The following is a 26,319-nucleotide window of genomic DNA, read 5'->3' on the forward strand; positions in this document are numbered from 1 at the left end:
TTCTCATTTTTCTGCTTAATCTGACTCTTTGTCTATCAGTCGTAAGAATGTGGCTATTTATATGGTTTGTAACCACAAAGCTGCAAACTTAAGTTTCTTAGCAGGAGTAGTGTGTCGTGGGGGCCTGTGCTGTATGCTGGGCAGATGTTTTCCACGGTGTCATCAGTACTTGCCCTATAGGAATTTTGACGGCTGCACCATCCCGAGCGTATTGACCCAAAACTACTCTGGTTTGTCCTGACAGCTGGCGCTTCTCAGCTGCGATAGATGGTGGATGTTCTCCAAGGACCGCATTCACACGATAGCTGTTTACTGCATCTGCGACTGCATTCGTGTGAATGCTACTTAAACCTGGTTGAAAGGCTTGTTGATTGAGGTTCTCTCTTGTAACGTTAGACTTCTCTTATATTTATATGGTCTGAATTCTGCTATCATCGACCATGACATTCAACTCTATTGTTCCCAACTCGGCCGCCCAGGTAGTGAACAGAGAGGCCGTAGATTTATTGGCTGGTATTTGCATATTCCTCGCGTGGAAAAAAATGGTAAGATCAGACAAAAAGGACTTCAGTCTTTCACAAATGTCGTCAGGGAAGGCACCTGACGCCAAGATAGTTCAATCATTCGCATACGTTACGTTCTCAATGCCGTCTGCGGTTGTGTTTTATTTCACAAGTATGAAGAAGCGTTCAACGGTGCTTCTATATAATTTTTTTCTTTTTAAAATTTCGACATTTTATAATTTATTTCATTCGTTTATTAAATTGTGTTATGTATTTCTTTGGAATTTTGTATGTACCTATGTATGTGTCTTTGTTGTTTTGTCTTTTTTCTATACCCTTCAATAAAAAACACCACCATTTATAAATGTGTATATATGTAAGAAATAGCCAATGAGCACTTGCTGAGAGCAAGTGAGCATACATTTCAATGTGTTTCACATTGACATTTACGCTCCCTTGCTCTCAGAAAGCGCCCACTGGTGCATGTGTTTCTTTTTTTGTGGTTTTTGGTTTGTATTTGTTTGCACCCAAACATATATTTGTTTGCAGGACCCAAACATATGTTATGTTTGGGACTGCTTGCAAACAAATATATGTTTGCTGCAAAATATGTTTGGGACATAAGTTAGAGAGGCCATTTTTCTGTGTGTAGTACCTGGCCTTTATTCATTTACATGAATTGAGCGTGAAGCAACCAACAAAAGTCATTGTGTTTCTACCTGAATGAATCCTTCCGCGTTCGAATCCATTCACTAACAAGGCGGATACCTTGAAAATAACTGACAATTCCGCACATTGAACCGACATTTTCATAAATTACAGAGATTCATGAGTAATATTCGCATTTAACCCAAAATAGAATACTTTCACGACTACTAACTATTTTTTTGTAGAAGTTTTAGCAAAATATTGAAGTTTTTTATGGAAATTTAGCGAAATAGTAGAATAACTTCCAAAAAAGTTTTCTCCAATTTTTCGTATTAAACCAAAAAATATATTTTTGTTAATAACATCCAACAAGAAGTATTCGTCTTTTGTTGTTGCTGTAATATGCAAGTTATAAACCCAATCATTATAATTTTGGTCTCACATTTTTCTACGCGTTGTATAGGCTCTGTACGTATTTTTAATTTATTTTTGTAGGGATTTTATGGATTATGAGTTAGAATAAATAAAGTTTAATCCAAGATTTCTTCATTATTTTTTGATTTTACGCGAAATTAAAAATAAATTTAGCAAATATTTTAGCATCTATGGATAGATATCAAATGCTGTTAACCTTTTATATACATTTTCTTATTAAAACATAAAGGGAATTTTTAAATTTTTTTTTTTTTTTTTTTTTTTTTTTTTTTTTTGAGAGCAGCATCTAACTTTGTGATCGCGAACAGATTTGAAACTACGACATTTTTCGTAGCCAACGTACAAAAAATTGCGGATGTTCTCGCAAAAAATTTTTAAATTTTTTTTAATTGAAAAGGAAATTTGAAGTTTACCATATATCTGGTGAAAGGTGATAATGTCGGCTAATCGGCAATTTCCAGATTGCGTAAAACTTAAAAATTTTGATATTTTTAAGATTTGGTTGGAAAACCATTGAAAGCCTAAACATGTAATTAACTGAATTTCTGGACAATTTAAGGCAGGCGTCAACAAGAACTCTATAACGGCAATTAAAAAACATATTAATAATATTTTTGCACGCCTTAACTAAATTAATAACTTCTGTGCGGGGTAAAAGACCAGAGTCGGACTCTAATCAAATTAACATTAAATCTAATGAAAATATATGGGACCTATGTTTAAATCTGAAGAAGTTCCTAATTTCATCCGGATCGGACTTATTTTACGAATTTGGTGAACAAATCGGATGACAAATGTGTATTGGAGATATATCCAAATCTCACATTTTAAATTTAATCAAAATTAGACATACATATGTACATAGCGTGATTGATGCACCAAATACCTAAAATAGGGGGAACATATATGTGGGAGCTATGTATATCCAAATCTGAACCAATTTCAAAATAAAAACTTACATCTAGGCCGAATTCCGTCACAATTTCCAAATTTCATCTTTTTTTGGAATCGGTCGAACATATATATGGGAGCTTAATCTATATATGAACCGATATTTACCAAATTTGGCAGATTAGTTGTTCTCATTAATACTCCAGATTAAAAACAATCAAATCATATTGAAACTTCGACTAAAACAAAACAAACAAAAAACAGTGGATGGCATGCGCAGGGGAATTTGAAATAAATTCCAACAACAATCACTCACAGGCAAATGTGGTGATGTTATCTTCAACTTACAGAACTCGACGAGTTCTTAGTTGATAAGTGCTGATAGTTGTTTGCAAATATTTTTGTTCTGATGTTTTTAGGAAAGCCGACAAGTGAATGTGATTCTCATTGTTTTGAGAATACGGTTTTTCGATAAAAAAAGGCATCATTTCAAAAAGCTGAAAAGCCAATTGATAATTCCCTTCGCCGGGATGAAATCATGATACTGGTAGCGAACAGTAAAAGTTTGCAACACTGTCAGTGCGTTTTGAAAAACATTACTCTCTGTAACAGAAAGTAATGATGAAGTTTAAGCCATTGGGGTAATACTGCAGACTTAAAAACAATCAAATACTCATAACTTCTTTAATATCGGTCCGATTTGAAAAAGTCTTTTTATTGAGATTTTTTGTTGTTTTATCAGCTATTTAATAAAAATATGAAAAAATGCGCCGTTTTGGCTAAAACAATCGCGGGCACGAAAAACTTCATAAAGTACTACCCACTAATGCTGGTGCAATAATTGCTAATCGATTTTCAAAATCGAAAAATTACGAGTAAGCAGTATTTAATATGTTTAAGATAAATTCCTTAATAAAACAAAAAACACATGTTAATAAATGTATTATTTTTATTCATTTATTTATTTATTTTTTGTAAAATAACAAATGTTTCACACTGGTATAAAGGAAAAATTGTGTTGACAAAATTTTAAGAAATTAAGAAATAATAGTATTCGTTTGAATCCCACTACTATTTTTGTAATTGATTGTAGTTTAATACAAAAAATTTCAATAAAATCGAAGAGTACAATCATTGTAAAAAATTGATTTTAAATATTAAATCGCAAAAATTGCATCCAAGCCCACTGTGCAATTTTTTCTATATTTATTAATTAGCTAATAAATAACAGAAAATACGAATAAAGACTTTTTGTAATCGGACCAATATTAAAGAAGTTATGAGTATTTCTTTGTATTAGCTTTTAGCGAATTCGACTTTTCAAAGGCGCGATATCTCTGGAACCGTTAGTCTAAAAAATTCTGAAAATATACTAAAATGTGTTGCTGATGAGCAGCATCACCACAGCAAAAAATAGCAAACAAGGAAATCAAAAACCACTTTTTGAAAAAGTGTATGATTTGACTCAGAAATCCCTATATATTTTCGGAAACAGTTTGTGGCAATTTTTGTGCTTTATATTTATTAGCACGTAGTTGCCAATGATAGCTGGTTTTATTAAGAAATATGTATCTGGTTGGGTATTTGATCACCTTTACGAAAAACAATGGTTCCACTGCAATGATCTTCCAATTGCAATAATCTTCACTCCTGTGTAAAATTTGAATGCTTGAGATACTTCTTTCCTAGTCCATACGACATCATATTTCTGTATATATTTTCTATCAAATTGAAAAATTATTTGACAAACCAAGGTTATGAGGTTTATAGATTATACGATTTATTGAGATCATGTCAAATGCAGCCGAACAGGTGAACAATAGAAGCCAAATTGTAAATATTGTCTACCGTAGAATATTCTGATCATAAGGCTACCTGAATTAAGGCCTCGACACATAAGAAGCATGGCATCCCTGCTTAAGGCCAAAACCTATAGCTTTGCGTGTTGCGTGTGCGTTCAAAATAACAAAAACAAAATACATGTATTTCAAATTGGATTTTCGCCAATGCATTCATGTCAGATATTCGTCTATAATTACTTGATTTATTAAAGTCTCCTTTTAATATTATATGGAATATAAAAGTTTGATGCATAATACTATCCATTTCTCCTGTATTAAAAGCGAATATATTTATGAGTCAATTCAGCAAGAAATTCGTTAGATGCGTTCTTTAGACTCGTACTTAACACGATCTATCCCTTCGATTCATCGGTGTATTTTACTCCTACTCGAAAACTAGCAAAGCATATGCGCTCCTTTTTCGAGTGGTATAGGAAAATAGAGTATACTCGATTTCATTTTTCTATTTGTAGGAGTACTTCAGATGAGAACAGGATTTTAAGAGAGTCATCAGATTAGCATGTTTTTTTTCGAACGTTCCCACGCCTCTCTTTCCCACCCCTGCCGATCAAGGGGGCGACCTCCCATCATGATGGGCTATACGAAGGAAATTCGAAAACAAACTACAGAATCTACTTCATCAGCCAGTTCATAAAACCATACAAATTACTAGTTATTTAAAATAAAATTATATTAAATTTTATAACTTCCACACTCGTGCAAAAGTCAACAAAAGTCGGTTTTATCGGAATAAATTGCATATTGCGGATCCCATACAACAGAACCATATTCTAGTATAGGTCTAACAAGGGAAGAGAAAAATTGCTTTGTTATATATGGATAAGAAAACTTTTTGGCTCATCTTTTTATAAATCCTAAGATTCCATATGCTTTATTTACCATAGAAATTACATGATTATTAAAGTTTAATTTTGGATCCATCAAAAGGCCAAGCTAACAAATGATTCTAGAGATGATAAAACAAAATCATTAATATGGAATTGCCTTATCAAAGAAGATGATCTGGAAAAACACATATGTTTACATTTATTCAAATTTAATTCATACAATTTATTTTACACCAAAAGCTTAGCTAGATTGTATCAGTCTGATAACGTTGAACAAATCCTTTTATTACAATCGATGTAAGTTGAATAAGATTTGTTATTGTTGAGAGCCCACTGCGGAAACCATGCTGATATGGACTTATGGGTTGAATTTTGTTGGAAATTACATCCGTGATTAGTTTTCCGAACAATTTAGGAATTGCTTTTAATTTTGCAATTTCTACAATTCGAAGCATTTGTTATGCTCCCCGATTTATGTAAACGTATAAGATTTTTTCCATTAAGTGGAAAAATGTCCAAATTTATATTTTATAGAAAAATCAGTTTTTGTTTTATTTTCGAAAAAAGCCTATTTTTTGAATTTTTTATTGGACAGAGTTCGGATGTTATACATGGATATTTACTGGAGTTTTTGATTCTAGCAGTTGGGACACACTCTGAGACAAATCGATTAAAGATATTATAAAATTTATCTAATGCAAATTCAAGGTCAGCATGACTCTTCCAAAGGCATACTGAAGACCAATCTACAGAAGAAATTAGGGAGTTAAGCTTTCTAAAATCGTTTTTTTTTTTTAAATCAGGAACGGATTTGATTAATTTAGACTGATTTCCTAAAATGGTATTATTGTTAATAATGGATATTCATAATGTAGGGTGATGATTGTCTTCAGGTGTAGAAATTGGGAAAATTCGGATTATTTCAATATATTGTGTTAGATTTACAAAAAAATCGATTAACAATCTCAAATGTATCTTGATTAATATTTGCATCAGATGTTAAGGGAATAAATGCTTCAGAATCGGTTAAATCACGAAGGACCAAAATTCTATCAGAATCACTAGTTTTTTATACCCTACACCACTATGTGGGGAGGGTATTATAAGTTGCTTTTGGCCAAAAAGTTTGTAACGCATCGAAATAATGGTCGTAGACCCATACTTATATATTAGGGTGGGGCGATTTGTGTGGAAGGAAAAAAACCTTAATGAGCCCTTCGCGTTTCTGATTCCTGGGATTGAACTGAGCAAAAAAGTCTACTGGTTTTCAGACATAAACCACTATAACATAGCCATTTATTAACCGATTTAAAAATAATAACTTGTTCGAAAGATATTATTCACCCCCTTTAAAAGGAAGAAGGATCAATATAAATCCGTTGTGAAAAAAAGAAGATATGCCCGTTTAAATTTGAAAATGTTAGAAACCCAGATTTTCACTACTTTTACTGTTATAAAAAATAAAACGAAGTGACCCACACGAACTAATAGCATTATCGTTGTCCATGGATCCCAGCACGATAGAATTTTGTAACAGAAAGTTTGAATATTTTTCTGGTCAACTTTTGTAGCACAATGTCATTTATCGACATTTGCCGACAGATGTGCACATTATCAAGGCAAAAACTGCCTGAAGGAGCATTCAAATAATTTCGCGATGTACTAGAGAGTTCTTAATTATTGTGTTGGCTACAATTTTGGCCTTTGTGTTGGGTCGCAAATCTCAATGGTTTGGCTGTTATATGCCAAAATATCCAAAAAACGGCAATCAAAAACTTAAAGTCAAAATCGGAAGGCTCGATTTTCGCGGTAGACATATGGTCAAGTGGACTTTTTTGCTCAGTTCAATCCCAGGAATCAGAAACGTGAAGGGCCCATTAAGGTTTTCAAATCGCCCCGGCCTATTATATATACCAAAATGAATGTCTCGACGAGCTGAGTCGATCTGGCTATGTGTCCGTCCGTCCGTCTGTCCATCTAAACCTTGTAATCACGCTACAGGTCGCAATTTTGATCTGATTCTCACGAAATTTTGCATGTTGATGGGGTCCCGGAGGGGAAGCAGCCTATTGATTTTGGTGATGGTCGGATAATATTTAGGGGTCGGAAAGGGCAAAAAACTTAGGTGGATAAAAAGATAGCGTTTTTTCCAAAGCGAATATCTCAGCTTCTATATGGGGTATACCAAAAGAAATTTCTAATGATGTAAAGTAGGTGCTCGTAGGTGATCAAACAACGAAGATATCACAATAGAAGCAAATAAAACCCCAATTTTCATTTTTGCGATTTTAATTATATTGACGAATATCACAGCTTTAGTTGTAAACTTTTCAAAAGCAAAACCTGACTATGAAAGTAGAAGATCCCGTCTTTACAATGATGCAAACTAGGTCGGCGTAGGTAACCAAATGACGGAGATATCGCAATAGTCCGTAATACATCCCATTTTTCTATTTTTTAGGTCGCAGGTCGCAATTTTGATCGAAAATTTGAGGGTTAATAGGGGTCTCACAGATGAAGAAGCCTATTGATTTTGGTGATTGTCGGATAATATTTAGGGGTCGAAATGGGCAAACACTTATTTGGAGAAAAGTCAACATTTTATTTCAAAGCCAATATCTCTCTTTCTTTAAGAGGTAGGTTGTCGTAGGTGGTCAAATAGCAGAGATATGGCAATAGTCGATAATGCATCACATTTTCCGATTTTTTTGTAATCACGCTACAGGTCGCAATTTTGATCGGATCGTCACTAAATTTTGGGGGTTAATGGGGGTCGCACATAGGAAGAAGCCTACTAATTTTAATGATGGTCGGATAATATTCAGGGGTCGGAATGGGCAAAAACTTATTTGGACAAAAGGTCTACGTTTTATTTCAAAGCCAATATCTCTGTTTCTTTAAGGGGTATATCAAAAGCAAAACCTGGCAAGGAAAGTAGAAAATATCACCTTTACAACGATTTAAAGTAGGTTGTCGTAGCTGCTCAAACAACAGAGATATCACAATAGTCGGTAATGCATCCCATTTTCTGATTTTTTTGTAACCACGCTACAGGTCGCAATTTTGATCGGATCGTCACGAATTTTTTGGGAGTGGTTGCGGGTGCCACAGATGAAGAAGCCTATTTAGTTTGGCGATGCTCGGATAATATTCAGGAGTCGGAATAAGCGAAAAGCTTATGTGGAGGAAAGCCAACGTTTTTTCTTATGCGAATATCTCCGCTTCTGGTTGGAGTATTCCAAAAGGAATACCCGTCAATGGAAGAAGAAAAGATCTCGTTTATATTGATGCAAAGTATGTTGGCGTAAGTGAGCAAACCGAGATATTGCAAAAATCAGTAATAAACCAATTTTTTCAATTATTTGTAATCACGCTACAAATTGGAATTTTGATCGGATAGTGACGAAATTTTGGGGGTAGATGGGGGCCCCACAGGGGAAGAAGCCTATTGATTTTGGTGAAAGTCGGATAATATTTAGGGGTCGGAATGGGAAAAACTCATTTGGAGACAAATTCAAAGTTTTATTCTTTGTGAATATATCGGCTTCTAGTAGTGGTATTCCAACGGCAAAGCCTGTAAATGGAAGAAGAAAATATTACGTTTACATTGGTGTAAAGTAGGTTGACGAAGGTGGTCAAACAAGGGAGATACAACAATAGTCGATAATGCATCGAATTCTTCAATTTTTTGCAATCAAGCTACAGGTCGTAATTTTGATCGGATGGTCACGAAATTTTGGTTGCTTATGGGGGTCCCAGAGGGAAGAGGCATATTATTTTTGGTGGTAGTCGGATTATATTCCCTAAAAGAAATGTTTACCAGTGATAAGCTTATGCACAGGGGTAGTGGTGTAGGGTATCACATGGTCGGCCCCATTCCCGACTAAAGCCTTTGCTCACTTGTTTAATATTGAGCTTATCGCTAATACATGTTTATTATAAATATCAAACTGGGATGATGATAAGAGCAAGTGACAAATAACTTAAAATTGCCCAATTCAGTGAATGTGGAAATAAATTCAATATCTGAACAATTTACTTCAATTAGGTTAGTGGAATATTTGGAATCAACTGCAATGAGGACTCCACCACATTTTTTATCAATGCGATCTTTTCTAAGTATTTGATAATATGAATATAAAATTTAAGTACATAATACCGATGGTTTCAGGGAATACAATTATCTTATAATCAAATCCAAAACTATCAGTAAATAAGCGAGTTAATTTTGTGTTTAACCCTCTTATATGTACATTCTGATAGCATATACAAAACGAATTATTTAATTTATTTTGACATGGTAGCTGGTGTCTGATGTCAATGAGCCAAATTTTCCCGCCTTTCTTTCTTTCAAATTCTTTTATGTATGCCTTAGCAGGCCAACATTTTTCGACATCAATTGCGTAAAAATAATCTCATTAAATAGATTTTAAAAGACGATTTATTTATAGAAAATGCCGATCGAAGCTTATAACTTCCTAGAAAATAGTCTCCTTCAATCTTTGGTTAGATATAATAATTTATATCATCAGCCGTTGTTTCCGATGGAAATGGTCTTCGGTTAGACTGCATGTGTTTGCCAGTTGTTATATAACCAGCTCCGGAAACGGCAACAGTTGTAGGAACCTGCTACTCCTGAATACTTTGAGAAGGCTGTGAGGTCTTTTACAGGGCTACACAACCAATACTCATTGACTCAGGCGCCACCACCCTCTCAACCATACGTTTGCTAACCTCCAGGTGTTGAAGCCGATTGTTCGATAGAGAATTCCGACTCTGAATTAGGAAAAACGTAAGGTCAGGTTATAACAAAAGTATTACATTGGTTTTACGCAGACGAATTTATCGTTAAAGTTACATCGAAGATTTATTCAGTTGAGATGAGATAGGGTTGTGGACAGTAATCAGTAGCATTAATAGCAGTCTTAAGCCAAGTTTCTGTAAAAACACATATGTATTTTAAAATCACAATGAAAACTTTTTATAAATAGACTTTGTACTCTGTGATAGACTTATGAACCTAGACTTATGAAATAATTGTTCAAGTCAGTTATTATTATCCGCAGGTACAGAATTTTGATTAATAACGGCAGAGGGTTCATTAACAAAATTACAATAATTAATAAAATCTGCAATAACAGGGCCAGGTTTATTTGCAATAAAAGAAGGATTTTTAGTATCTATAGGCATATAATTTTTCTTCGATTTTTAGCAAGAGATAGAAAGAGATATTATCAGGCTCACTTGGAAAAAATACAGAAGTCAAAAATTATAAATTAATTATGTACATATGTATATTCTCCGGAACTAGCTATTGCAATGGCCCACAATTTCTCTCTCGTTCTCTCCCTCTCTGTCTGGAGTATCATCGGAAAATTCAAATTTATTTGCCAATATTTCAACTACATTAAAGGATCTACTATTTTTAAAAATTTCTGTCAAATTTATAAAAGAAAAAATGTTAAAAATTTCAAAATATGCTCTGTTCCAGAACCTGCAAGAAGCTACTATTTTTTACTACGATAACATTTTTTCCTTTATGTTATCGGAAAAAATAGTAAAAATTAGTAGATTCTTGCAGTTCTGGAACAGACTAATAGTAGACCCATGATGCAATAACAAGGTGACCCTGTAAGCCCAACTGGTGGCTTTTTTTTATAAATTTGGTTTTCAAAAGGAAAACGGGTCTACTCATGAATTTTGAAACTTCAAAATTTGCTACCATAAATTACTTCTTTTCATCCTTGTATAAAATGAAATACGACAGTTCTCAATGCTTTATATTTATATTTTGATTCAAATTTGTTCTGTTTTAGAGCATTTTCAAAATAAATGTATGGTTTTTCCTGAGAAAATGTTTAGAACGACCCTATTATTCAATATTTTCTTTGACATTTCATTTTCAATAACAATTTTGTTTTTGTAAATTTGTTAGTTGTTGTAATTCATGCATCTACCTTATATAAATATGCCTTGACTAAAATGGTCTGTTACAGAACTGCAAGAATCTACTAATTTGTACTATTTTTCCGATAACTAAGAGAAAAAATGTTATCGTAGTAAAATTTAGTAGCTTTTTGCAGGTTCTGGAACAAAGCAAAAGTATAATTGTATAATTTTTTTAATTTGAATTTTTCCAATAATATTTTGACATCAAGAGAAGACTAAGGCCTGAATTTGTTTCTGGGTAACCTTACTAAATGAAGCTTGAGAAGACTCTAGCAGACTCTGGAACAAAGCAAAGCAAACAGAATTCGAAATTTAGATTTTGTTTTTGTTTTAATAAACATAAAATATTTATTTCGATTTGCCTTTGTAGACATTTACTTATACACAGTTTTTTACCTTTACCCATGAAGGTCTGGCGCCCGGACATATGTACTTTACAGTGACCAAAAAAAAAAACAAAAATGTTAATTTTTGGAACACGAACACCCCAATTTTTTCCATTTAATCCAAAAACCTTACATATGAAATTTTATGACGATTGGTTAAGGTTAAACCGTGCCAACCTAGCGATCTTTGTTTCCATAGTAATTTGTTTGGGGCCAATAGTGCATTTTCACAAACATTTTTTAAATGCCACATTTATAGTCTGATCGATGAAAAAAACTTTACCAGTAGTGCGATTCTCTAACTCATTTTTTGAGTTACCGACAAAAATCGGTAAAATTTAAACGCAAAATTATCAATGATAAGTTTAAATTAAAGTTGACAACATTTTTGCTGTCGGTACTTTACGACTACTTTTTATTGGTCCCTAACTTACCGAAAAATATCGTTAAATACCGAAATTATAAGCATTTTTATTTTACCGATTTTTGTCGATAACTCAAAAAATTAGTTACAGAATCGCACTACAGTTCATTATTGTGACTAAAAAACGATTTTTACAAAAATTTTTGAAAATCGGATTGGATTTTGATTTTTGATTAACATTTCGTGTTCCATACGCCATTTTTACATTTTGAGTTACAGGTACCTTTCAAGGGTTTCAACCCTGCACTTTCTGAATTTCTAGTCGGGTTTCCTCTATCTCTTATAGTTTTCGAGATATACAAATAACAATATGTTCCATATCCACTTTGGAGGCAAAAAAATCTGGGATTTTGTTCCACATCCACAAAATCTGGCGTATGGAACAAAAGAACTTTGAACTTTTTTGTTCCATATCCATACCGTTTGACGTATGGAACAAAAAAGACAAAAACAAAAAATTGCCCAAGTTTGTCAAGTTACGAACAATGTGGCGTATGGAACAAATTGTTTTAAAGCACTAGGTTTAAAAACTGAAGAAGAATAGTGTTTAAATCAAGATATTTTAAAATGTTGTATTGTTATATGAAACTAAAATTAATTTTTTCTTAAATTTAACGCCTCCTGCTTAATAAAATACATGTAAGATAATTAAAATGTCAGAAAATAAATTAAAATAGAATTCTATTGCCACTACCAATAGTTCGAAGAACGATTATTGACTTTTTCGAATGAATTAAACAATGAAATAGGAGAATAAAAATAAGCTAACAATCTATAAAATAATATAAATAAAAATCAAATGTCGTTCGTTGGTAATGGCATCAGTTGAGAACGGCTGGACCGATTTGATAATTCTTTCTGTAAAATGTGCGCCATAACCCGACTTGGGTTTTTATGCAACAAAATTTAAACTTTTGTCATTTCTACAAAACCTACTGAACCGATTTTTCTGAAATTGCCAGGGAATGTACAGGGGTGGCCCCCGGTTAAAATAGGCTACAAATTTTGTTGAATTTCGGAAAGGGCGTGGTACTTCCCCTATACCGTATTGCTTTTAAAATGCTATATCTATATAAATAAAAATCAAATGTAGTTCGTTGGTAATGGCATCAGTTGAGAACGGCTGGACCGATTTTGATAATTCTTTCTGTAAAATTTGCGCCATAACCCGACTTGGATTTTTATGTCTATGCCTATGTGTTTAAAAATGATATCTAATATCTAAAAGACAATGTGTGTATGTTTGTATGTTCCGTATAGACTCAAAAACGGCTGAACCGATTTTCTTGAAATTTTCAGGGAATGTACAGGAAACACCCGTGGTAAAAATAGGCTATATATTTTTTTTAATTTCGGAGAGGGCGGGGTACCTCCCCCATGCCCCATTTTTTATAAAAACCCTATTTTATCACGCCCACTTTTTAAATACGTTACATACCCAAAACTACTGAACCGATTTTCCTGAAATTGCCAGAGAATTTACAGGGAGGACTCGTGGTTAAAATAGGCTATACATTGTGTTGAATTTCGGAGGGGTTTGGTACCTCCACTATGTCTGATTTAATAAAACCGCTATTTTAGCAAAAATGAAACGAGTGATTGAATTAATTCTTCCGAACAACCACCCTCTGCACAACCCCGTTCCGAACCACCCTGCTGCGGACTTGCACTCTCCGAAGCACCCCGCCCCGAACTTCCACCTTCCGATCCATCCTGCTTCGACCTTTCACCCTGCTGCGGACTTCCACCCTCCGATTCACCATGTTTCGAACTTCCACCCTCCGAACCAACCCGCACTGAACTTCCACCCTACGATCCACTCATGTTTCGAACTTCCACCCTCCGAACCAACCCGCACTGAACTTCCAACCAACGATCCACCCCGCTCGGAATTTCCACCATCCGAACCACATCCTCCCATCCCATCCACCCCGCTCCGACCTTCTACATATCGAACCACTCTGCAACGAACCACCCTGCTCCGAACTTCCACCCTTCGATTCTCCGACCCTAGGTACTCATTTTGGAACCATTTTTTATAAAAACCCTATTATATCACGCCCACTTTTTAAATACGTTACATACCCAAAACTACTGAACCGATTTTCCTACAAATTTCAGGGAATGTACCGGGATAATCCTGGTGAAAATAGGCTGCATATATGTCCCCTGGTTCTGGGTGAAAATAAACTATATATTTTGTAGAATTTCTGCGGAGCGTAGTTTGAAAATTAATTCGATAGACAATGGTGGTTGTGTCTCCGGCCCAAGGGACTTATTTGTGGCTTTAATACCCGGCCACGCCCACTTTTTTAAATGTGTTATATCTTTAAAACTTCTAAACCGATTTCCATGTAATTTTCAGATGATGTACAGGGATCGTCCTTGGTGGAAAAATGCTATAAGTTTTGTTAAATTTCGGAGGTGCGGGTTATACCCTGCGTCCTATTTTTTAAATGCGCTATATATGTAAAATGTAGAAACCATAAGACCCGACCACTCATACTTTCTTAAAAATCAATGGAAATACCAGATGTTATACATAGCGAAGCTTTGGTCTTATTGGAAAGCAAGTATTTAAATTAGAAGGCAACATATCGATAGCTATAGCTTCATCGGGTATATAAGATGTACATTATAAGAAGGTGGAAGGACGACACAGTTAGCCCTTAAACCATTGAACATTCATGTGAATGAAGGGCACATATCGACACCTCCAAATAATAGTATGCTAAGTCTGAAAAGTGAGTTTTGCAGGAGAAGCTCTCAAAGTTTACAGTTTTCTTTGACCTTCACTACTATTCTGAGTAAACATTTGTTTATAACTTCTGTTCGGATAGACCGATCATTACCAAAATTTTACAGAATTTATGTTAAAGGACGTAAAATGTAAAAATGTAAAGAACTTGAAAACATGCTAAGTCGACTTAGCATACTATTGTTTGGAGGCGTCGATATGCAATATTAAATATAAGTTATCACCTGGAACGAATTTACAATGGCACATAATAATTTAAGAAGCAATTCAACTTTAGATTTCAGACAAACACTTCCAGTCATACTATTCCAGCAGATGAAAGAAATGCATGCCTCAAGTCATCAGCTTTTTGGCGGTATGTTAAAATTACATATCGACACAAACAAATCTGAAGATTTTTTATTTATAATCACTTGCAGATCCCGACTAATTAGCGATGCAATAAAAATACAATCGCTGACTTAAGGTAACATAAAACTGCTTCAAGGGCCAGCAACGCGGACCGGGTCGGCTAGTACTTAAATAAATGTAAAGGAAACATATAACAATGGTCCCTAAAGCATTTATTTTCTACTGCAACGGTTTTATTGACGCCCCCGAATTTTGATCAAAAGTTTGTTTGTTAAATGTGACACAAATTGCCAAAAACATGAGAAAAAGATCCTATGGAAAAATCAACAACCTTTTGCATTCATCAAAATTGTCCATAACTTCTAGACTATAAAAGATATCTGACTAAAATAATCTCCTAATATATTCTTTGAGTTTAGTTAAGTAGAACTGAGCTCTTAAAGTATTGGATTGTTGCGCTACATCTAGCCTGTATGGACTAAAACTTTAACTTGAGTTTTTCTCGAATCAGGCAAATGGCGTATGGAACACTTAAGCATGACACCGACGTTTTGTTGGGAGTAATGTAGGCTATCTGTTCCCGAATACAGTTCAAAAAAAATCGCTGACATGTTATGTACACGTGGGCAAGCCGTTTTCACCATCTTTTAAGGTTTCATAGACCTCGACAGAGATATATGTATATGCCTCCAGCATGTAACGCTTTTAGAGTGTAGAAACTGAATAAACGTCATTCGGACCATCCGAACGGATTGAACTAGATGGCAACATTTTGTTAAAAGTCTTCTAAATCTGCGGAATAGGACATATGGGGACACTTTTACGTTTGATCTCATACTTCTTGCACTTGTAATAAAAAAATACTTAGGTGTATAAAGTTTAATCACATAGCTACAATGCTGGTACATTTTGTAACAAAAATTTGACTTTAATTTCCTTATTTTTGCATGCTTCGATAAATTTATTGATCAGCCTCCTCGAGCTAATAGTGTTTACCAACATTCAAAAGTGACAGTCAACGTACTTTTACGACAGTTTTCTGTCGAATAAAAACTTTTGTTTGGCTAAAAAGGGTTTATGTAAAGTATTATTTAGAGAATTGAGTCCCTGCATTGCGCACAGTAAAAGTTGCAATGTCAATGCAAATCAGCAAGACAATTAGCTTGGGGTTACATATGCCAAGGAAAAAGTGTGCATTAGGGTTATGAGTTTTTACAACCTCATATCCCTGTATCATAGCGTTATGAGTTTCTACATAATTCTTCATAATTTCTAAATAATTAGGTGAAAATTTGAATTTATCAGAATTACGGGCAATTTTTTGAAGTCACTATGATCACATATATAATTGGAAATAAACTTTAGAGCCACATGAGATAACAAAACTAACATAACATTTGTTTCTTATTAATTTTCTTTAATTCTGAGAACAATAAAGATATAATTAAATTAAGATATAATTTTTAACAAAAAAACTTCAACATTTTTTCATAGTGATTCAAATGTTGAAAAGGTCATGTCTTTTATTTTAGTTATTAGTTCATTCGTGCAACAAGAAATATTTTTTTAGATTTTTTTTTTCATTTTATAATTTTTTTATTTCAATGGAATAAACGTTATTTTAGTGATTAATAGGCAAAAGTTCATTCATCCGTGCTACAGGAAATAATTTTTGAGAAAAAATTTTGAAAAGTCATAACCCAAATGTGCATTCTGTAGGCGTCCTAACAAATTGAAAATAAAGATTGTCAATTCTTCTAAACCTTCAGATATAAAGAGTTTTTTAATGTAATGCACGCGAGTGCAAATTGTTTTAATGCAATTAAATTGTTTGTCAAATTTTCTTACTGGAAATCTGTTATGTCGACCGAAAATGAAAACGAAAGAAAAACAACTAAACTCGTGTATGCTTTTTAAATTTTGTAGTAGTTTTAAAGCAAACACAAAGCCAATATTGCCATGAAACCCAAAGATTAGGTGTTTTTCGGTCGCAATAATTTTCTTTCGACATAGTGAAACTAGCCCCTTATGTATTTTTTTGTTAATTTGTATACTACTTAAATGTTGGTGAAAGATTTACATCAAAACTACTTGTTGCTCTAATGAGATCTCTTCGTTTCTTAGCACACCCGCCTTGAAGGTCGTGGGTTCGACCGGCCAAGCAACATCAAACAATTTTCAACGGTGGCAAAATAGCCCTCGGTAATGTTGGCGACATTTCCTGAGTATTTCAGCCATGTAAAACTTTTCCACAAGTGGTGTCTTAAGACACGCCGTTCGGACTCGGCCATAAACTGTAGGTCCCATATCATTGAGTTAATATGAATCGGGGTGCACTCATTGATATGAGAGAAGTATCCCTTGTCTCATCTGGGATGTTTGTGGAACAATTAGTTATCTTTTATTGCTACTTTTTCAACTATCCGTATTACTTCCAAGAAATTTTTCTAACAAAAAGTAAAAGTTCACAGTAAAGTAAAGTTCAAAGTTTTGTCCCGTAAAAGTTGAGAGCAATTGTTACCAAATGTTTTTTACTCCACACGTTATTTTATGAATTTTGTCAACCTTTGTCAAATTTTCATTTGAATTTAAGTTTTTTTGAGAAACTGTTTGTTTACACATTAATTTTAATTGTTGTCTAAATCAATGAATGTATCCTAAACAGAACTTCTGAAGGATAATAGAGAGAACATAATTTTGAATTCACAATCAAAAGGATGACAAATAATCTTAAACTACCGTATATATTTATAGATACATTATTTTTTACTTGAGTATACTTACCGATGGATTTGGCATACATCGCCTCATTTGTTCGGAACTTCGATATGAAGGACTGTAGCGACCGGGAAAACAGCTTGGAGCCGACATTTTCATTTTATCCGTCGATGAATACATCGACATGGTCATGCAGCCTCCCACGAAATCTTCTTCTAGTTTGAACGCCCTAGAGGCGTCAAATGTCGTTGGCGAGTAAATTTTGAAGCACTTTTAGACAATTTCAAGCACAAATCCTGCTTCCTTAAAGCAGGACAAAACAATTTTCCAAGAAAACAAAAAATCAAAAAGATTGTTGAACTATTGCCGTTTAATTTGGCGGCCTCTATTATTTGATAACTCTTTTTGAAATTATCCTCTTAACTATGTATGACACAACACACACGAATAGTTTCCGTTTATTTTTGCGGAACTGTTTTCTTAATATTATTAATGCACAATTTTTGGGACGAAAACACTTCTATTATTCTCCTTCTGGGGATTTGGGGGGGTAATTCGGGTTGGTACTTTTTTGGTTATCCTTGAAATTTGAGAAATTAATTTAGCGACGGAATGTTGGCGTTTGGATATTTTTTTTCTTGTTGGAAATTTTTACCGCTTCTCTTCTCCGTCGCCGCCAGATATGAAACTTTAATTATAAAATTGATCACAATTGATAATGAAATAACGAATACTAACTATGAATCACAAATAAGCTTTTTAAATTATGAAGTAAGTTGTTTTGGTTGGATGTTTGGTCTGCTGACTGGATGACTGGCTGGCTGGTTAACTGGCTTGGATAGCAAACACGCACTGTTATGGATATAATTATTGTATCTCAAGAAGTATTTGGCTGGCCCACAAGTGAGTTGCCACCAGATGACAAAGAAGAAGAACAACAACAAGAAGTAATCAGGCAAGCAAACAGGCAGGCAGGCCAGTTAGTGTAAGTAAGTGTAAGTATCTGCTGCTATTGTTTAAACTAAACGGACCCGAACAGATTTCACAACTAGACAACGGCCGTGTGATAAAGAATTCTATGATGAGTTTTACTAACTCCAGTTTATTTTGGGGAGGACATGTTTCCATAATTTATAAGAGGCGTGCCCAGGCGCACGTTCCACCCCCTTTTCGAAGGGCCAAGTGCCACATCAAGTGTATGTCTGCCACACAAAAAGGTCTCAATCCTCATTGGCTCATCATGCATTTTATATGACAAACGGAAGTTTCTTGTTAGCTTTTCATCGACTTTTATTGCAGTACGTTTGAATGTATATGTGTGTATATGGCTGTGTGTAAATGTGATTTGTTGTGTACAACACATTGCACATTTAAAAGGATGTCACTGCACACAAACACTAACACAAAGAGAGAAAAGCTTTTTATTTCTCCACTTTCACTTGGTCTCACACAGATACAGATATCTACTTAGCTAGAAAAAGAAAGAGCATCCACACCCACACTCACACACAGGCATCAACAAATAAAATATCCTGGTCATGCGCAAACACACACTTTGGTTGAAAAAACTCACTTGGACATTTGAACTTTGCTATCATTCAACACAGTGTAGACGGCCTCCGATTCGAATGGATATTTCAAAACAGTAACATCGACGACCGTAATCCTGCACTACCATTAGAAGATATACTGTCACATTTTGTTCGCATTTCAAATACTCGTCCAAAACCCCATTGTTACTGTTGTATTGTATACATACATCGTTCGAGATTAGGCAATCTTTCTGTTTTCATTGTTGTTTTGTGTTGTGTATTTTTTATCGGTTGTTAAGTTTCAAATCTGTAGTGCCAATGATTTGTTAACAATGCCTGCCAGGCTGTATGTAAAAGGTGAATCAATGGTTCGGTTGGTTGGTTATTGGAATGTCTGAATGTAACGTCAATACATACCACTTCGTTACATAAATGGTAAACTTAGCAAAAAGTTCACATCCGTATCCTCTTGGAACGGCTGAATTAGAGTCGCCAACAAAAACATCATTCTTTTAAATACAATATGATCTTATTTGGGTTTTAGATACATACATACGTACAAAAATGTTTTGTTAAAAAATGTAAAATCATCGGCATCAGTTTTATTTCTCAACAAACCGACGATATTAACAATATGTTTGCACATTTCTATTAATATTTACTCAGTAACTTATTTGCAAATAGTAAGGCGGACTTTACTCTCTCCATTAAAAATATAACAAAATGTAACAAAGGCGAAATTATGTATCAGATTGGAAGAACACACCATGGAACGAAACCCAATTTTATTCATATTTGCTCTGTTCCAGAACCTACAAGAATCTAAAAAATTTTACTACGATACAAATTTTTCCTTTATGATATCGAAAAAATAGTAAACATTAGTAGATTCTTGGAGATCTGGAACATACCATTTATGGCGGACAAGGCCATTATCATAATTTTGTTCCCGACGGCCCTAAACGTTCATAGATGTTTCAAGTCATGTCTGTCCTCAAGGTTCATACGGCGAATTGACACGCGTTAACATGAGGAATAAGTTAACAGAGGAAATAAAAAATAAATAACTTCCGAAATCAGATCTTTTCAACATCCTGTTGGAGAAAAGCAAACAAAATACGATACTCACTTAAGCCTCATTGACATAATGTACTGTATATTCGCTTAATTCGCTTAATGATTCGCTACTGTTATGTTCCAGAACATTAAGAATCTACTAATTTTTACGACGATGACAATTTTTTCTTTATGATATCGAAAAAACAGTAAAAATAAATATGTATATTCTTGCAGTTCTGGAACAGACATATGTTTTTCAACCCTTAATAGTCAAAGGGATATTAAATTAATTGAACAGATCTGAAGTTTTCGAGTAACAAATTTATCAAAAAGTGTATTTGGTATTGTCTACATTATGGTATAATTCCGAATTACGGTATTTTGAATAGCGTTGCGGAATATTCATATCGGCATTCTGTGAAATGTCTGTTGATCACATATTTGATCACTATATTGCTCGCATATTGTTTGCACGCATATGCAAGATTTACGGAAATATGTAGGACAATTCAATATCAGCAAAATTCGTTTGATTGACATAAACTCACTTAGCGCCGAGTATTTTTTTTTTTTGCAAGATTTACGGAAATATGTAGGACAATTCAATATCGGCAAAATTCGTTTGATTGACAAACTCACATAGCGCCGAGTATTTTTTTTTTTTGCAAGAAAACTAAAAATTAAAAAAAAAAAACTATATTTTTGAGTGTTTTTAAGCATTTTTTTACTGCCATCGGGCCTTCTTTTAAAAGTGCCAAAAACTTTGGAGGGTAATATGGGTGTATCCTTACATGCCAATCCCTTGATTTTTGATTGAGAAAATACTCTTACTATATTCCTAACAAATTCCTGACTTTATATTATTCTAGCATTTATGATTAAATTTTTATCGCATATTTAAATTTTTCATCAAAGGTCGAAAATTACAAAAACGTCATTTTTTGAATAGCTTGGGTTTTAGCCCAATTGCGTGGAAATGCATAAGTCAAATGAAGCTTTATAAGCGTGAAATGACAGATAACAGACAATACTATAACAAAAATGCAAAAAAAAACACAAAAATATTCGAAAAAATCCGAGTTTAACGTCAATTTTTGCAACCATTTTTTGTGGCGTTTAAACGACCAGTGGCTTTATCTTGGTTTATGGATTAAAACTCGAAATTATGAATGAAAAGCAAAGCACTTTATTTTATTCTCTAACTTACCAACAAATTTCATAAATTACCGAAGTTATAGGCAAACAACAAATTCCACTTAACGATGTACAGTGGTTCAGAAATCAATTTTCCCTACCAAAACCCCATTTTTTTTGGTCTCCGATTCTAAATGGTATTCAACAATAATCATATTGAAACTAAGTAAACCAAAAACCAGTAAGGAAAGGATCAAAGTCGGGCGGGGCCGACTATATAATACCCTACTCCACTGTGAATATGTAAAATATATATGGGAGCTTAATCCAAATCAGAACAAATTTTGATATAATTTTTCACATTTATTTGTAGACCAAATTCCGACACATAGTCCAAATTTCATAAAAATTGGACACATATAGCGTGTGTCGTGTATCAAATACCTCAAATCGGGCGAGAATATATACAGGAGCTGTAGCTACATTTGAACCGATTTCTATATAATTTGGCACACTTATTTCTAGACTAAATACCGTCGCACATTCCAAATTTAATTGAAATCGGACATATATAGCGTGTTTCGTACACCAAATTCCTTAAATCGGGCGAAAATATATATGGGGGCTATATGCAAATCTGAACCGATTTCTATATAATTTGGCACACTTATTTCTAGACTAAATTCTGTTGCAAATTCCAAATTTCATTGATATCGGACATATATAGTGTGTTTCCAAAATAATTTTTACCAAAATAAATTTGACCAAAAAAACTATCTTCCCCAATTTTCATGCGAATCGGACAATAAATGCGACCTGTACTTTGTTTACAAAAATACATGGACAGACGATCAGACGGACATGCGTAAATCGACTGAGAAAGTGATTCTATGTATATCCCTAAAAGGAACTATGGGTCTATCTCGTTTCCTTTTGCATGTTACAAACTAATGCACAAAGACATAATACCTCTTACCACAAGGTGGTGCAGTGTATAAGTAGATCAATATATTGTGAGGTAAGGATGTGGGGTGCTCCTAAAGACAACAATTTTTCTTCATGTTTGAAAAAAACGTGTTTTTTCAAATTTCTGGAAAAAGAAATAGCTATTTCTCGGAAACTATAACAGATATTGTGCTGTTTGTTTTTGTTGGTAGATTACACGTAGTGAGCTATTTTATTTTGTCTCAGGCAATGTGTGTGTTTTCAAGGAGAATTTTGTTAATTTAGCGCAAAGGCAAAATCCATATTAATAAAAGAGTAAAGTGATTGACTGACTGACTTAATGATTCATCAACGCCCAGACCAAACGGCTGAAGCTAGAATCTTGAAATTTTGGGTGAGGGTCAGTCTTGGTCCGAAGGTGTCAGATAAGGCTGGGTTTTTGGAAATTCAAACTAGAACGGTACGAAAAGTACTAAAAGGTACTAAATATGGTACCCTTTGTATTAGGCAAACAGGAAGAGCTAGAATTCTGAAATTTGGAACGAGAGTCACTAATAGAGTGTAGGATAGATGTACCACAGGGTTTTTGGAAATTCGAAATCGAAGTGTACGAAAAGTACTAAAATGTACTAAACGTGGTACTATTTTGTATTATGTGAACGTGCTGGGATCTTCAAATTTGAAATGAGAATCAAGAAAGGGAAGTTTTGAAAATGTGTACGAAAAGTACTAAATGGTACTAAATTTGGTACAAATTTGATTTAGATGAACGGATAGAGCTGGAATCCTAAAATTTGGAACTAAGATTACTGTTGGAGTGTAGGTTTGAGATATGGAGGTAGTTTTGGAAATTAGTACTTATGTGTACGAAAAGTACTAAATAGTACTAAATTTGGTACAATTTGGATTTGGGCGAACGGGTAGAACTGATGTCCTCAAATTTGGAATTTACATTACAGTAGGAGTGTAGGATCGAGGGCGTTTTGGAAATTCGAAGTTATGTGTACGAAAATACTAAATGGTACTAAATTTGGTACGACTTGGATTTGGGCGATCGGATAGAGCTGGAATCTTGAAATTTGGAATTAAGATTACTGTTGAAGTGTAAGATTGAGGGAGTTTTGGAAATTCGTGCAATACGAAATGTACTAAATGTTACTAAATTTGGTACAATTTGGATTTAGGTGAACGGATAGAGCTGGAGTCCTCAAATTTGGAATTTACATTATATTAGGAGTGTAGGATCGAGGGTGTTTTGGAAATTCGAAGTTATGTGTACGAAAATACTAAATGGTACTAAATTTGGTACGATTTGGATTTGGGCGATCGGATAGAGCTGGGATCTTGAAATTTGGAATTAGGATGACTATTGAGAAGTGAAGGATTGAGGGAGTTTTGGAAATTTGTACTTATTGGTACGAAAAGTATTAAATGGTACTAAATTTGGTAAAATTTGATTGAACGGGTAGAGCTGGAATCCTGAAATTTGGAATTAAGATTATTGTTGGAGTGTAGGACTGCGGAAGTTTTGTAAGTTCGTACTTGTAGATACGAAAAGTAGTAAATGGTACTAAATTTAGTACAATTTGGGTGTGGGTGAAGAAATAGAGCTGGAATCCTAAAATTTGAAATTGAGATTACTGTTACAGCGTAGGATAAAGGTAGTTTTCGAAATTCCAACTTATGTGTACTAAATGGCACTAAATTTGGTAGAATTTGGGTTTGGTTGAACGGGTAGAGAAGGAATCCTGAAATTTGGAATTAAGATTACTGTTGGAGTGTAGGATTGAAGTAGTTTTGTAAATTCGTACTTATGGGTACGGAAGAGTACTAAATGGTACTAACTTTGGTACAATTTGGCATTGGACGAGCAAATACAGCTAGAATTCTGAGATTTTAAATTAAGATTACTGGTTATTTGGTCCTAATATCAGTGTAGGGTTGAGATATGCTGCCCAATACGTACCATAGGTATACGACAGTTACTATGTGGTACTAGGTGTAGGGACAGGTCTGAATACTGTTGTTTTTTCTTTTGTTTTGTTTGTTGGAGTCAGGGTGAGTGTTGGTGTGTAATGTTGGTATATGGAAGTGGTTTAAGAAATACGTACCGTAAATTTACGAAAAGTACTAAATCGGTCCAATTTTGGTATTGGGAACAGAGGTGGTATAGCATGAACAATAATATAAGGAGTTTTTTTTTTAATTCGTACAAATTCTCAAATGTGGTATGGAGGTCGCCGAGGTCTGAAAAGGTATTAGAAATAACTACTGTAAGGCAACGAAAAGTACTAAACGGTTGTAAAATTGGTCTTTGGTGTTGGAATAAAGCTAGAATTATATCATTTGAAATAACGATGTGTACGCTAGATGTACTAAGTAATACTAAACATTGGAGCACTGATATTGAATGAAAAGGTAAATCCAGCGATCGGAAGTGAAATTCTCACCATTCAAAAAATAAAAATTTCGTTAGTTACCGAAATTATAAGCATTTTAATTTTACCGATTTTTGTCGAAACTCGAAAAATTAGTTACAGAATTCCACTACTGAAATTTGTTATGAGGATCACTGTTGGGACTAGATCTGAATGGTTATAAAAATTCCCACTTAAAATGTATGTTATACTTATACATGTAATATCCATAGGTAGTGGGCGAATAACTAGGGCTGAAGCTGTAAAATTTGAATAAGGTCCTGGGTTTTGGTCTGGTGTTCTACCATTGGTTTTATGTGAACCGTCTTTGGTTTCTATCTTTTCAACAAAATTGTGTCTTTATTCTGAACGGTTTAGTTATTTTATTCAAAACGTAGACCTATGCTACAAAAACTTTTACAAGAATGTTTTATCTTCTGAGGACACCTTTATTAAAATTCCTCAAAAAATGTGGCACGCTGTTGATGTTTTGGGGTGAGATGCAGCTGGTTTTTTAGAAAATCCGACTAAAGTTATACGAACAGTGCATAGTATTTATTACAACAAAACGTTCTGTGCTCATTAAGGATTAAGTGGATTAAGTGTGTTGGATGTACTATAGTTCCTAGGAGCAAATATCGACTCGTATCACTATCATGTTGCAGCAAAGGTACTTACCCGGTTATGAAATGGAGAGTTACAAAAATATTTTTTTTATTTTATAACCTCAAAGCGGCGTTACCTTAATATGGGGGCAATATTAAAACGTTCACCTACATTAACCCCCAGTTTATGTATTTCGAAACGAAAATGTGTGCGCATGAAAGACACCCAAACTTTAGTTTTTGAAATATTATTTCATTTGCTTTTGCTTCAAAACAAAAAACAAATTTGAAATACACACTCAAATTTGGTAGTTTTTCTTCCGCATTCGTTTTCTTATCGACATACATAAACAGGCCCTAAGACTTTTTTGCAAAATGTCAATTTTCAGCCAATTTAGTTCAAAAATGTGACCAGAAACCTTAAAAACCTTTAAATAGGGGGTACCATTATATGGCGGCTATATCAAGATGACCTATATTTGGTAAGGAAAAGTATCTCCTTCTCGTAGAAAACGTTATATTTCAATTTTTAGCTAAATCGGTTGATTATTGTAGGTAAAATCCTGAGAATATGTAAAATTGGGCGGTACCGTTAGTAGCAATTAATCTATTGAGAAATTGATAGTTGGAGAGCTCCTCTAAATTTCTGTACAATTAGAATAGTAGAACTCCGTGGCACTTTTTAGTTTTATCCTATTGAAAAAGAACTACTTCAAAATATTGGCATAAAAACGTTTCCAAATTAAATCCGGTTGTTCTACAGAACTGTAACCCAAATACAATTGCTTCTAAGCACATTTTAATAGTTCAGATATCGTACTATCGGAGAACAAAAAGAATCATTAAAAAATCCAATAACTCGTGATAATATGGTC

General features: G+C 34.0%; 1 protein-coding gene across 4 annotated transcripts in view; it reads right to left on the reverse strand.

The window, feature by feature from the left end:
* acj6 (abnormal chemosensory protein 6) overlaps positions 1-18,984 on the reverse strand; it is an 88,431-nt gene extending 69,447 nt beyond the window's left edge. For 2 of the 4 annotated variants that reach the window (XM_073978919.1, XM_073978918.1), the window contains exon 1: positions 17,819-18,984. In XM_073978919.1, the coding sequence (XP_073835020.1) occupies positions 17,819-17,944 (126 nt within the window). In that variant the 5' untranslated portion in view covers positions 17,945-18,984. The remainder of the gene's footprint in view (positions 1-17,818) is intronic. The other 2 variants (XM_073978922.1, XM_073978921.1) reach the window with 1 other exon arrangement.
* Positions 18,985-26,319: the final 7,335 nt, after the last annotated feature.

Source organism: Musca autumnalis, unplaced genomic scaffold (genome assembly GCF_047663935.1).
Source record: "Musca autumnalis isolate F117 unplaced genomic scaffold, ASM4766393v1 scaffold_3, whole genome shotgun sequence".
Classification (NCBI taxonomy): Eukaryota; Metazoa; Arthropoda; class Insecta; order Diptera; family Muscidae; genus Musca; species Musca autumnalis.